This window comes from Ranitomeya variabilis, chromosome 5 (genome assembly GCF_051348905.1).
Source record: "Ranitomeya variabilis isolate aRanVar5 chromosome 5, aRanVar5.hap1, whole genome shotgun sequence".
Lineage (NCBI taxonomy): Eukaryota > Metazoa > Chordata > Amphibia > Anura > Dendrobatidae > Ranitomeya > Ranitomeya variabilis.
The window spans coordinates 15,450,183-15,464,575 of NC_135236.1; the positions used below are offsets into that span (position 1 = coordinate 15,450,183).

The 14,393-nt window shown below is 46.1% G+C and overlaps 1 protein-coding gene across 1 annotated transcript in view; it reads right to left on the bottom strand.

Moving 5' to 3' along the window:
* Window positions 1–14,085, bottom strand: part of LOC143774629 (olfactory receptor 10A7-like) — a 30,820-nt gene extending 16,735 nt beyond the window's left edge. Inside the window, exons 1-2 of the mRNA XM_077262382.1 lie at window positions 13,610–14,085; window positions 11,700–11,847 (exon numbers count right to left, since the gene is read on the bottom strand). Coding sequence (XP_077118497.1) covers window positions 11,700–11,847; window positions 13,610–14,085 — 624 coding nt within the window. The remainder of the gene's footprint in view (window positions 1–11,699; window positions 11,848–13,609) is intronic.
* Between the last annotated feature and the right edge of the window lie 308 nt (window positions 14,086–14,393).

Here is a 14,393-nt window from a genome sequence, read left to right on the forward strand (position 1 = left end):
ATCAGACCCTGGAGACATATCTGAGGTGTTTTGTGTCTGCTGACCAGGATGATTGGGTTGCTTTTTTGCCATTGGCGGAGCTCGCTCTCAATAATCGGGCCAGCTCTGCCACTTTGGTGTCCCCGTTTTTCTGTAATTCGGGGTTTCATCCTCGATTTTCCTCTGGTCAGGTGGAATCTTCGGATTGTCCTGGAGTGGATGCTGTGGTGGAGAGATTGCATCAGATCTGGGGGCAGGTGGTGGACAATTTGAGGTTGTCCCAGGAGAAGACTCAGCTTTTTGCCAACCGCCACCGTCGTGTTGGTCCTCGGCTTTGTGTTGGGGATTTGGTGTGGTTGTCTTCTCGTTTTGTCCCTATGAGGGTCTCTTCTCCTAAGTTTAAGCCTCGGTTCATCGGCCCGTATAAGATATATGAGATTCTTAACCCTGTTTCCTTCCGTTTGGACCTCCCTGCATCCTTTTCTATTCATAACGTTTTTCATCGGTCATTGTTGCGCAGGTATGAGGTACCGGTTGTGCCTTCCGTTGAGCCTCCTGCTCCGGTGTTGGTTGAGGGTGAGTTGGAGTACGTTGTGGAGAAAATCTTAGACTCTCGTGTTTCCAGACGGAGACTCCAGTATCTGGTCAAGTGGAAGGGATACGGCCAGGAGGATAATTCTTGGGTGAATGCATCTGATGTTCATGCCTCTGATCTGGTTCGTGCCTTTCATAGGGCCCATCCTGATCGCCCTGGTGGTTCTGGTGAGGGTTCGGTGCCCCCTCCTTGAGGGGGGGGTACTGTTGTGAATTTGGATTCTGGGCTCCCCCGGTGGCTACTGGTGGAATTGAACTGTGTCTTCATCTTCTCTGTTCACCTGTTCCCATCAGGATGTGGGAGTCGCTATATAACCTTGCTGCTCTGTTAGTTGCTTGCCGGTCAACAATGTTATCAGAAGCCTCTCTGTGCTTGTTCCTGCTCCTAGACAACTACTAGATAAGTTGGACTCTTGTCCATGTTTGTTTTTGCATTTTTGTTCCAGTTCACAGCTGTAGTTTCGTTACTGTGTCTGGAAAGCTCTTGTGAACAGGAATTGCCACTCTGGTGTTATGAGTTAATGCCAGAGTTTTAAAGTAATTTCTGGATGGTGTTTTGATAGGGTTTTCAGCTGACCATGAAAGTGTCCTTTCTGTCTTCTGCTATGTAGTAAGTGGACCTCAAATTTGCTAAACCTATTTTCATACTACGTTTGTTATTTCTTCTTAACTCACCGCCAATACATGTGGGGGGCCTCTGTCTCCTTTCGGGGTATTTCTCTAGAGGTGAGCTAGGACTAATATTTTCCTCTGCTAGCTTTATTTAGTCCTCCGGCTGGTGCTGGGCATCTAGAATCAACGTAGGCATGCTACCCGGCCACTGCTAGTTGTGCGTTAGGTTTAGTTCATGGTCAGCTCAGTTTCCATCTTCCAAGAGCTAGTTCATATATATGCTGATGCTATGTTCTCTTGCCATTGAGATCATGACAGTTAGGGCTACAGTTAGGGTTTGGATTACATTTACAGTTGGGATTAGGGTTAGGGGTGTGTCAGGGTTAGGAATGTGGTTAGGGTTATGGTTGGAATTAGGGTTAGGAGTGCGTTGGAGTTAGGGGTGTGGTTAGGGTTGGCATTAGGGTTGGCATTAGGGTTAGCGGTGTGTTGGGGTTAGGGGTGAGGTTGGGGTTAGGGGTGTGGTTGGGATTAGGGGTGTGGTTGGGATTAGGCGTGTGTTAGGCTTAGGGTTTCAGTTAGAATTGGGGGTTTCCACTGTTTAGGCACATCAGGGCTCTCCAAACGCAAGATGGCGTCTGATCCCAATTTCAGCCAATTCTGCGTTGGAAAAGTAAAACAGTGCTCCTTCCCTTCTGAGCTCTCCTGTGTGCCCAAACAGGGGTTTACCCCAACATATGGGGTATCAGTGTACTCAGACCAATTGGACAACAACTTTTGGGGTCCAATTTCTCTTGTTACCCTTGGGAAAATAAAACCTTGGGGGGCTAAAAAACATTTTTGTGGGAAAAAATTTTTTTTTTTCATTTTCACGGCTCTGCTTTATAAACTGTAGTGAAACACTTGGGGGTTCAAAGTTCTCACAACACATCTAGATAAGTTCCTTGGGGAGTCTAGTTTCCAATATGGGGTCAGTTGTGGGGGGTTTCTACTGTTTAGGTACATTAGGGGCTCTGCAAACGCAATATGCACCTGCAGACTATTCCATCTAGGTCTGCATTCCAAACAGCGCTCCTTCCCTTCCGAGCTCTGCCATTCGGCCAAACAGTGGTTCCCCCATATATGGGGTATCAGCGTACTCAGGAAAAATTGTACAAAAACTTTTGGGGTCCAATTTCTCCTGTTACCCTTGGGAAAATACAAAACTGGGGGCAAAATATAATTTTTGTGGAAAAAAAAGAATTTTTATTTTCACGGCTCTGCGTTATAAACTGTAGTGAAACACTTGGGGGTTCAAAGCTCTCACAACACATCTAGATAAGTTCCTTAGGGGGTCTACTTTCCAAAATGGTGTCACTTGTGGAGGGTTTCAATGTTTAGGCACGTCAGGAGCTCTGCAAACACAACATGGCATCCCATCTCAATTCCTGTCAATTTTGCATTGAAAAGTCAAATGGTGCTCCTTCCCTTCTGAGCTCTGCCATGCACCCAAACAGTGGTTTGCCTCCACTTATTGGGTATCAGCGTACTCAGGACAAATTGCACAACTTTTGTGGTCCAATTTCTTCTATTACCCTTTGGAAAATAAAAAAATGGGGGCAAAAAATCATTTTTTGGGGAAAAAATGTGATTTTTTTATTTTTACGGCTCTGCATTATAAACTTCTGTGTAGGACTTGGTGGGTCAAAGTGCTCACCACACATCTAGATAAGTTTCTTAGGGGGTCTACTTTCCAAAATGATGTCACTTGTGGGGGGTTTCAATGTTTAGGCACATCAGGGGCTCTCCAAATGCAACATGGCATCCCATCTCAATTCCTGTTAATTTTGCATTGAAAAGTCAAACCGCGCTCCATCCCTTCGGAGCTCTGACATGCGCCCAAACAGTGGTTTACCCCCACATATGTGGTATCAGCTGTAAGATTGCTCTCATTGAGTGTATTGGGGGACACTTGCTTAGCACGAGATTAACGTAGTCAGGCACAATTTTTTTCGCTTAAACACAGTTTATACGTTTTATTAAAGTGTCAAAAACCGGGTTATGCACAGTTCATTATATACATTTCTTAGAAACACAACAGGCACCAACTGGTGATATTAACTTGCAGCTTTATCTTAAACACTTCATTTACGGCTTTGACTCACGGTCACGGACACTAAAAATGCTGGACCTCTCACTTCGCCTAGTTACCATCGGTGTCCGTACGCCATACAGTTCACCAATGTCCCAAGTCACATACAGCGCATATGACACTGGGTCGCGGTCTCTAAACACGCTGAACCTCACTTTGTTCAGTTGCCGTGGGAGACCACACAGTTCATAGACTCTCATAAGCACCAACAGTCAATGGTACCTTAAGGGAGCTCCTGCTCCACCTGCTAACTCCTCGTCAGTCCTCTCTCCCAGGAAAGCTGCCTCACAGGGATCACCAACTTGCCTGGGTGGCATATCTTAGTCAGTCCAGACCCAACGAAGGACAGTAGCTTCCCCCAACATAGACCATCCAGAATCAGAGTCTTACTGTGCGCTATTCAGGGATCCGGTCCTACTCCCAGAACCTCCCAACACACCATCATGAGCTCTTTAGGATTTCCTACTCCCAGGACTTCCAACACATGAACTGCACATGTGACCTGTCCAGGTGCTATTCAGGACCTCGTCCAACACCCCAGGCATATGACCAGTCCAGGTACCATTCAGGACCTCATCCAACACCCCAGGCATATAACCTGTCCAGATGCTATTCAGGACGTCAGACCAACACCCCAGGCAACCAGCAAGTCCAAAGCCCCACCATGTGCTCTTCAGGACTCCTACTCCCAGGAAATCCAACACAGGTTGTTCAATGTGCTATTCAGGGATCCAGTCCTACTCCCATGGGCTCCCAACACACAAGCATGTGACCTGTCCAAGTGCTATTCAGGACCTCTGTCCAACACCCCAGGACACCAGGTCCAAAGCCCCACCACGTGCTCTTCATGATTCCTACTCCCAGGAGATCCAACTCATAGGCTCCCCAGGACCTTCCACTGGAACCACATGGGAACATGTGACCCACACCCTGGTCACATTATATACCCTTAAACACTCCCCTGGAAGGGAGTGTGGATGTGTGGCTAGTTTGTCCCACCCATCTCACGCAACTAGCATAGTAAGTCTCCCTTACAACTACACCATACATATACACACTCTTGAGGGACTACAGGTCCCAGAACAACAACATTGCATCAGACTTACCACACAGACTCCCTCTGCGACACATGTCGGCCACTCACAATTCTGCCAATCACTGTTGCACCACCATTATAACAACAAATATGCTTCCATGCACATCTCAAGGAGCACACACAGTGCCCCTTAGCTGCCACAGAGGTCACTGCACCACACAGCGTACTCAAGACAAATTGAACAACTTTTGTGGTCTAATTTGTTCTATTACCCTTGGGAAAATAAAAAATTGGGGGTGAAAATATCATTTTTGTGAAAAAATATGATTTTTTTTACGGCTCTGCATTATAAACTTCTGTGAAGCACTTGGTGGGACAAAGTGCTCACCAAACATCTAGATAAGTTCCTTACGGGGTCTACTTTCCAAAATGGTGTCACTTGTGGGGGTTTCAATGTTTAGGCACATCAGGGGCTCCCCAACGCAACATGGCGTCCCATCTCAATTTCAGTAAATTTTGCATTGAAAAGTCAAATGGCGCTCCTTCCCTTCTGAGCTCTACCATGCGCCCAAACAGTGGTTTACCCCCACATATCAGGTGTCAGCGTACTCAGTACAAATTGTCCAACAACTTTTAGAGTCCATTTTCTCCTGTTTCCCTTGGTAAAATAAAACAAATTGATGCTGAAATAATTTTTTTGTGAAAAAAAGTTAAATGTTCATTTTTTTAAACATTCCAAAAATTCCTGTGAAACACCTGAACGGTTGATAAACTTCTTAAATGCGGTTTTGAGCACCTTAAGGGGTGCAGTTTTAAGAATGTGTCACACTTTGTTATTTTCTATCATATAGACCCCTCAAAATGACTTCAAGTGTGACGTGGTCCCTAAAAAAAAATGGTGTTGTAAAAATTAGAAACTGCTGATCAAATTTTAACCCTTATAACTCCCTAACAAAAAAAAAATTTGGTTCCAAAATTGTGCGGATCTAAAGTAGATATGTGGGAAATGTTACTCATTAAGTATTTTGTGTGACATATGTGTGATTTAAGGGTATAAAAATTCAAATTTGGAAAATTGCTAAATTTTCAAAATTTTCGCAAAATTTCTGTTTTTTTTCACAAATAAACGCAGGTAATATCAAATAAATTTTACCACTATCATGAAGAACAATATGTCACAAGAAAACAATGTCAGAATCATCAGGATCCGTTGAATCATTCCAGAGTTACAACCTCATAAAAGGACAGTGATCAGAATTGTAAAAACTGGCCCAGTCATTAACGTGCAAACCAGCCTTGGGGCTTAAGGGGTTAAAGGGACAATCTCTTTAGTCTCGTTGACTCTAACAATTGAGCTTTGTGTGGACTCTGGAACAGAGGGGAATTTCATGTCTTCTGCCTCTGCTCAGCACCACGCAATACCCCTGGTGATGCTCGCCAAACCGGTGACTGTTCAAGTGGTGAATGGGTCGACACTGCCCTCACAAATCACACATCAGACCATCCCTTTCTCATTATCTATGTCCCCTTGCCATCAGGAGATTATCTCCCTTCTTGTCATTCCCAAGGTAATAGACGAGATTCTGCTAGGAGTACCTTGGCTCTGTTTCCACTCTCCACATATTGAGTGGACCACAGGGAGGATATTGGGTTGGAGTGAATCTTGTAAGGGCAGATGTGTGAGGAAGTCCATTCAGGTTTCCACTACAGAGATACCCACATATCTTACTTCCCTTCCCAAGTGCTATTGGTCCTATGCAGACGTGTTCTCAAAAAAAGGCTGCAGAGACCCTTTCGCCTCACCGCCCATATGCCTGTCCTATTGACCTCATGCTTGGAGCTGAACCTCCTCGGGGACGGGTCTATGTCCCAATACATCTAGGAGAATTTGGCAAGAGGGTTCATTTGGAAGTCAGTGTCACCTGCAGGGGCAGGGTTCTTCTTGGTGCAGAAGATGAATGGAGAACTATGTCCATGAATACATTACAGGGGTCTAAACGCCATCACCGTTAAGAATAAGTACCCATTGCCCCTGATATCTGAGCTCTTTGACAGGGTATGGGGAGCAAGGGTATTTACCAAATTAGATCTGTGGGGTGCTTATAACCTGATTTGCATCCGTGAGGGGGACAAATGGAACACGGCTTTTAATAAACAGGGATGGGCATTATGAATATCTGGTGATGCCCTTCGGGCTCGGTAATGCCCCAGCCGTTTTCCAAGACTTTGTGAGAGACATCTTCCGGGATATGCTCTCCACCTCATTCATAGTCTATCTGGATGATATACTCTTCTACTCTCCAGATATTGACTCCCACCATAGAGAGTTTCGCAAGGTCTTTGACCTCTTACGGGCAAATTCTCTTTATGCCAAGTTGTAGAAATGTGAGTTTGAGCAGGAGTCCTTGCCTTTCCTTAGTTATATCATCTCCGCCCATGGATTGGTTATGGATCCTGCAAAACTACAGGCTGTGATGGACTGGCAGGAACCTCATTCTCTCAAAGCGGTACACCGTTTTATGGTGTTCATTAATTATTATCGTCAGTTCATACCGCATTTCTCGACTTTGGTAGCTCCCTTGGTAGCCCTCACCAAGAAGGGAGCAAATCCCATATTGTGGTTGGAGGAAGTCTCCAAGGCCTTCCTCTCTATAAAATCTCATTTTGCTAGCGCTCCCATCCTACATCGCCCCGATAAGCCGTTCATAATGGAAGTGGATGCCTCATGTGTTGGTGCTGGTGCAGTCCTCTTCCAAAAGAATGCTTAAGGTCGGAAGCATCCCTGCTTCTTCTTTTCTAAGACCTTCACACCAGCAGAGAGGAATTATTCCATTGGGGACAGGATGTTGCTAGCTATGAAGTTGGCTTTCTCTGAGTGGAGGCACCTCCTGAAAGGGGCTCGCTTTCCTTTTCAAGTCTTCACCGACCACAAAAATTTGGTGCACTTACAAACAGCTCAGCAGCTAAATTCTCACCAGGCCAGATGGTCCTTATTCTTCTCCCAATTCCATTTCACCCTCCATTATCTCTCTGGGTTGAAGAACATTTGTGCTGATGCTCTCTCTCGCTCCGTTGTGTCTTCAGAGGAGGAGGAAGAGGAGCCTCGGCTTATTGTTCCTTCTGAGAGCCTGAGAACCATGGCTCCAGTTTCGCTAGAGTCGGTGTCCCCTGGCAAGACTTTTGTACCTACTAATTTGCGACCAGAGGTTCTCTCTTGTGCTCATTCATCCAGGGTGGGTGGACATTTTGGGACCAAGAGGACATCTGAGCTGTTGGTGAGGACGTACTTGTGGCCGCATATGGCCCGTGACGTCGGAGACTATGTTCGGGCATGTGTCTCCTGCGCCAAAAATAAGTCTTCTCGACAAAGGCCGGCTGGGTTACTTTATCCTCTGCTGGTGGCAAACAGGCCCTGGAAGATGGTCGGGATGGACTTTGTGGTGGGCTTACCCAAGTCTCGTGGTTGCACCATCATTTGGGTAATCACCGACCATCTTTCTAAAATGGGGCACCTGGTGCCGCTTCCACGGTTACCTTCTGCATGGGCCTTGGCAGCGTTGTTTATAAGACACATTTTCCACCTACACGGTATGCTGGACAAAGTTGTCAGTGACCGGGATCCCCAGTTTGCACCTCGGTTCTGGAGATAGCTTTGTCGCTTACTCAGCCTTGAGTTAAATCTCTCTTCAGCATATCATCCCGAGACAAATGGATTGGTAGAGAGGACCAATCAGACCTTGGCCACATATTTGCGACATTTCATTTCTGCCAGGCAGGATGACTGGGCATCCTTGCTACCGTGGGCGGAGTTTGTGCTTAACAACGCTGTAACAGACTCCACTGGTCAGACTCCATTCCTTCTTAATTATGGTCAGTTTCCACGGGTTCCCATGCCTATGCCCGTGTCTTTCACCGACTCCAGCGTGGCAGACTGGGCTGTGGAGGCACGGGACATTTGGGACCGCACTCAAGATGCCATCCAGGCCTCCAAGAAGAGAATAAGGTCCTCCACCAATGCACATAGGTGCCCTGCTCCGACCTTTGTTTCTGGCGACTTAGTGTGGCTCTCCACCCGTAACATCAGGCTGCAAGTTGAGTCCACTAAATTTGCTCCTCACTACTTGGGACCTTTCAAGGTTCTCGAACAGGTTAACCCTGTGGTCTACTGTCTGGCCCTTCCTCCACGCCTATTTATCACTGACACCCTTCATGTGTCCCTCCTAAAGCCCGTACACATGTCCCGGTTTTCTGAGTCGTCTGCCAGGACATCAGGTTCATCTTCGGATGATTACGAGGTGAACGCTATTTTGGCGTGCAAGGTGGTATGTGGGAAAAAGTTTTATTTGGTGGACTGGAGGGGTTATGGCCCAGAGAACAGGTCCTGGGAGACTGTTGAGAATATTCGAGCTCCGCTGCTCATTGCTGCCTTTGAGCATAGCGAGGACCTAGGAGAGGGGGTAATATTAGGGGTCGAGTTCCCACCTCTGCACAGGGGGAATCTCGAACCACCTCCACTGCGGTCTCACAATCTTCTCCAGCCGCAGTGGAGCCTGCTCAGCCGAGACGTCGGTCTCAGCGTCTGGCTCAGCCTGATACTGTGCAGCTGGTTTCTGCTGCTTTCCCAAGCTCAGCCACTGTAGCTAGTACTGGTCAGCGGCAAGCAGACGTCTCTGGGACTAAGTCCTGCTTTTTCCCATCTGAGCATGCCCAAGGTAAGACCTCTCATTGGAGGTCAGGGGTCACATGCTCAGGTACTGCTGCAGCTTCCATTGGTCCTCTAGGAAGGTCCTGAAGTTGCTCTGGTATTGTTGCAGCTTCCATTTGTCCTCTAGGAAGGTCCTGAAGCTGCTGTAGCTATGAAAGGTTTGCATGGCCGCACGGCCATGTGCTAGTATCACTTCATGTTATGAGCTTGCTATTTGTGGTCGCGCCTGTATGTGGATAGGGTTTGGCTGAAATAAGCCCCTAGAATACTGGCACCTCCGGAGAGGAGTTTGTATGTATGTATTCAGGGCTGGCTAATAGCCACTAGAATTCCAGTTCCACCGGAGAGGAGTGTTTGTGTGATTCTCTGTGTGCGTGACCACTGACAGCCATCAGCTCAGCAGTTAGCTGTGTTCCTCTGTGACGCTAACAGGGCACAGTGTGTTCTTTTCAGTGAGACACAGTGAAGTAACTGAGTTCACTTATACAGCCATATAGTGCCGTTATCTTCTAGCGGCAGGATCTCTCCTGCACGGTGGACCCCGGGCTGCGAATGCACCAATTATAACATCTATATTAACTCCCCAGTCCTTACATACGTTGCATTGTTTTGTCTGCTAGCCCTGGTCTACTCAGTATTTAGTGTTTGCAAAAAAAAATAATGAAAAAAAAATATATACAGTCTGCTATTTCTGTCAGACGCCTGGTGTGTCTATGGTGTCAAAATTTTCATTTTGCAGGTGTACATTGCATTGTTTTGTCTGCTAGCCTTGGTCTACTCAGTATTTAGTGTTTTGAAAAAAAAAAAAGAAAAAAATGCACCCCATTAGGCCTTGGATTCCACATACTGGATGGGCCCATGAAAATCCACTTCACAATATGCATTTTGTACTCACGTACTCCTTTGTTTTACACATTGGCAGCAAGGCCAGCCCTGCTGCATGGTCAGTCATATGCACCCCATTAGGCCTTGGAACCCACATACTGAATGAGCCCATGAAAATCCGCTCATATTTTTTAATGGTATGATGGTTTCCTCTTTGCACAATTATTTACAGGTGAATTTGGCAATTTTATTTGCCATGTTTTTAACAGTAAGGTTCAGAAACGGCTTTAAAAAAGGCTAATACCTGCAATACAGTGCAATTTTATTGCAAACTACAAAATCCTAGGAATAGTATGATTGAATAGTGTGAGAGTGTATAATTTTGTATATGATAACATACAAAGGTTAATAAGTACATATAAGGATTACATAAATATAGTGATTACGTATATATGAAGATTAACTACATACAGTATAATTAGAACATCACCAAGAGGCTTTTAAACATCATCCATTTGGAATATCAGAGAAGCAACACCAAGAGAGAGAACCCCTGGGAGATTACCTACACTGCATGGGCGTCCCCAATTATGCAGGTATCAGCACACTGTACATGTACAGGTACCCCAGTTTTGCCATCTGTCTTAGGCATGTTTCTCTGGTCTTATATAGTGATTTACACTATGTAGTAACTCTAGTGTCATGCCGTATGCGGCGATAAAGGGGCAGGACGGCATACTGGAACCCGCACCTGTCCCTGCCACTATAAAGGGACTCTGACTTTCCCTTATCTCAGGGGTACCTATGATGGTTAGGAGGCCTGAGCTGCCAGCGTATCCCTGTCTCCTGTGCAGGCCCTATCAGTGGCCCCCTCTCCCCCAAAGGAGGTGGACTGCACCAGTATAACAATACAACTTAATAGGATATACAGACAAGATAACTAAAAGTCTCAAACTCGCCAAATGCTCACACAACCACAGAGGAAACACAGAGAAGGGAAGAGAAGGAATAAACTAGAAAGTAAAACAGATTTAACATGCAACCAAAACAGCAGACACCAATCTCTGAAAATAAACCTCCAACTCCAACACTACGCTCCTTTAACCTCCAAGCCAGGCAGTAGAACTGATCACTGACAATAGCTGAAGTCAGGACTGAGTCTATATAGAGAATCCAATTACAAAATCCAGTACAGCTGAGATACCCAGCTCTCAGCAACTCAGCAATAAGGTTAACTCCTGCCCTGTTGGCACAAAGCAGCCAGGTTAGAACACAGGTGAAGAGCTTCTGTTCACTGTGTGTGAACGAGGCCCAGAGCGCTGCGGTTCTCTGGAACCTCTGTGTCGCAGTAGCCCCGTGACAGTACCCCCCCTTCTACGAGGGACCTCCGGAGCCTCAGGACCAGGTTTCTCAGGATGAGCTGTATGAAATGCCCGAACCAACCTAACGGCATGGACATCGGCAGCAGGCACCCACGTCCTTTCCTCAGGACCGTACCCTCTCCAGTGTACCAGATATTGTAGGGATCGATGAACTAAATGAGAATCCGTAACCCTGGAAATCTGGAACTCGAGATTTCCATCAACAAGGATCGGGGATGGCAGTGAAGGGGACTGATTGGATGGCGCAACAACCTTTTTGAGTAAAGAGCGATGAAAAACATTATGGATCTTAAATGACTGGGGCAAAGCCAGCCGAAAAGCAACGGAGTTCACGACGGCCACAATCCTATAAGGGCCAATGAACCTAGGGCCCAATTTCCATGAGGGAACTCTTAGCTTAATATTTTTCGAGGACAATCAAACCCAATCACCCACACACAGGTCCAGACCTTCCACACGTCTCTGATCAGCCGCATTCTTATACCTGGAACCCATCCTCTTTAATTTATCCAGAACTCCTTGCCATACAGACGTGATGGATGAAGAAAACCTCTCCTCTTCAGGAACACCTGAGGAATGCCTCCTATTAAATGCACTAGATTAAGGATGAAAAGCATATGCCCCGAAAAACGGGGACTTACCAGTAGACTCATGAGTACGATTCTTTATAGCAAATTCTGCTAACGGTAGGTACTTAACCCTGTCCTCCTGATTCTCTAAGATGAAACACCTGAGATAAGTCTCAAGATTTTGATTTACGCGTTCAGTCTGACCATTGGATTGAGGATGAAAAGCTGAAGAAAACGACAAATGAGTCCCCAGCCGGCTGCAGAAAGCCCTCCAAAACTTGGAAATAAACTGCCACGTTCTGAGACAATATCTGAAGGAATACCATGCAGTCTCACAACCTCCTTAATAAAGACCTGTGCCAGAGTCTTAGCATTTGGTAATGCAAGTAGCGCAATGAAATGAAACATCTTGCTAAATCTATCAACTATGATTAAAATAAATGTATTACCCTCCGAAACCGGCAAGTCAGTGATGAAATCTATTGACAAATGAGTCCAAGGTCTATTGGGAATCTCCAAAGGTTGGAGAGACCCAGACGGGTGAGAACAAGAGGACTTGGAACGTGCACACACACTGCAGGCAGCGACATATTCATGTACATCATGTCTTACCCCAGACCACCAAAAACACCGAGTGAGTAGGCCCGCGGTAACTAGTGTTGAGCGATGCCGTCCGATACTTGAAAGTATCCATGACATCACGGCTTCTGATTGGTCGTGTGCCGCTCATGTGACCACCACGCGACCAATCACAAGCCGCGACGTCATTCTCAGGTCCTAAATTCCTAGAATGAGGAGTTTAGGGCCTGAGAATGACCTCGCAGCTTGTGATTGGTCGCGTGGCGGTCACATGAGCGGCACGCGACCAATCAGAAGCCGTGACGTCATGGAAGGTCCTAAACGCGCTCATTTTAAGCAAAGGAGGCTGCCGGTTAACAGCGGTAAGGTGCAGGGGCCTCCGGAGAGGTGAGTATTTCAATATTTTTTATTTTAATTCGTTATTTTACACATTAATATGGATCCGATACTGATTCCCGATACCACAAAAGTATCGGAACTCGGTATCGGAATTCCGATACCGCAAGTATCGGCCGATACCCGATACTTGTGGTATCGGAATGCTCAACACTAGCGGTAACCTTACTTCCAGGGTGTCCAGCCAAAACTGAGTCATGATGCTCATTTATGACCCTGAGACGGAGATTAGCCGGAACAAAAAGTTTACCTAACGGACAGGCTGCTAGGGTGTCCCCCTGTGCCTCTACCACCTCTTTCTCAAGATCAGAATTAATTGTGGTGACTACTACATCCTTCTGCAGTATAGGACCTGGTTGACAATTATCCCCACCCCATAGGGAAACAACGGGATAATGCATCAGCCTTGACATTCTTATTTCCTGGTCGGTACGTAATGTAGAAATTGAACCTGGTGAAGAACAGAGACCACCTTGCCTGCCTAGGTGTAAGACTCTTTGCAGATTCTAAATACAAGAGGTTTTTGTGATCTGTGATCACCATGACAGGGTGAAGTGCTTCCTCCCAAAAAATGATGCCATTCCTCAAATGCTCATTTAATTGCCAACAGCTCCCTGTTACCAATGTCATAATTCTTCTCCATAGGAGATAATTTTCTCGAGAAAAATGCACACGGATGCCACTTACATGGAGAAATCCCCTGAGACAATACAGCTCCCACCCCTACCTCAGAGGCATCCACCTCTACAACAAATGGCTCTGATGTCAGGCTGTATTAATACAGGTGAAGTGGAAACACACTTTTTCAAAGTTTCAAAAGCTTTACTGGCCGCACTGGACCATATGGAGAAATCCGTGCCTCTATTGGTCATGTCTGTCAATGGTTTGGCTACCACTGAAAAATCTTTAATAAATTTGCGATAGAAATTTGCAAAACCTAAAAACCTCTGTAAAGCCTTAAGGTCCTCAGGACGATCCCTCTCCAAGACCGCCCTGACCTTAGCCGGATCCATACAAAAACCTGTGGAGGATAAGAAATAACCCAGAAACGGAATCTCTTTGACCGCGAACATGCATTTCTCAAGTTTGGCAAACAGTTTATTGTCCCTGAGTACCTGAAGGACCTGTCGTACATGATCCTGATGAGACTCGAGGTCAGGGGAGTAAATTAAGATGTCATCAAGATATACCACTACAAACCTACCTATTAAGTGGCTAAATATATCATTGACAAAGTGTTGAAACAAAGCAGGAGCTTTGCTTAACCCAAAAGGCATAACCAAGTTCTCGTAATGTCCCTCTGGAGTATTAAACGCCGTCTTCCATTCATCCCCCTCCTTCTTCCGAATGAGATTATATGCCCCCCTGAGATCTAATTTGGAGAACCATTTAGCCCCCACAATTTGGTTAAAGAGGTCCGGAATAAGAAGGAGCAGGAAAGAATCCCAGATAGTGTTGAGCGATACCTTCCGAAAATTTTTTTGGAAATCGCCGATACCGATACCCGATACCAATACAAGTCAATGGGACACAAATATCGGAAGTGATCCTGGATGGTTCCCAGGGACTGAGGGAGAGGAAACTG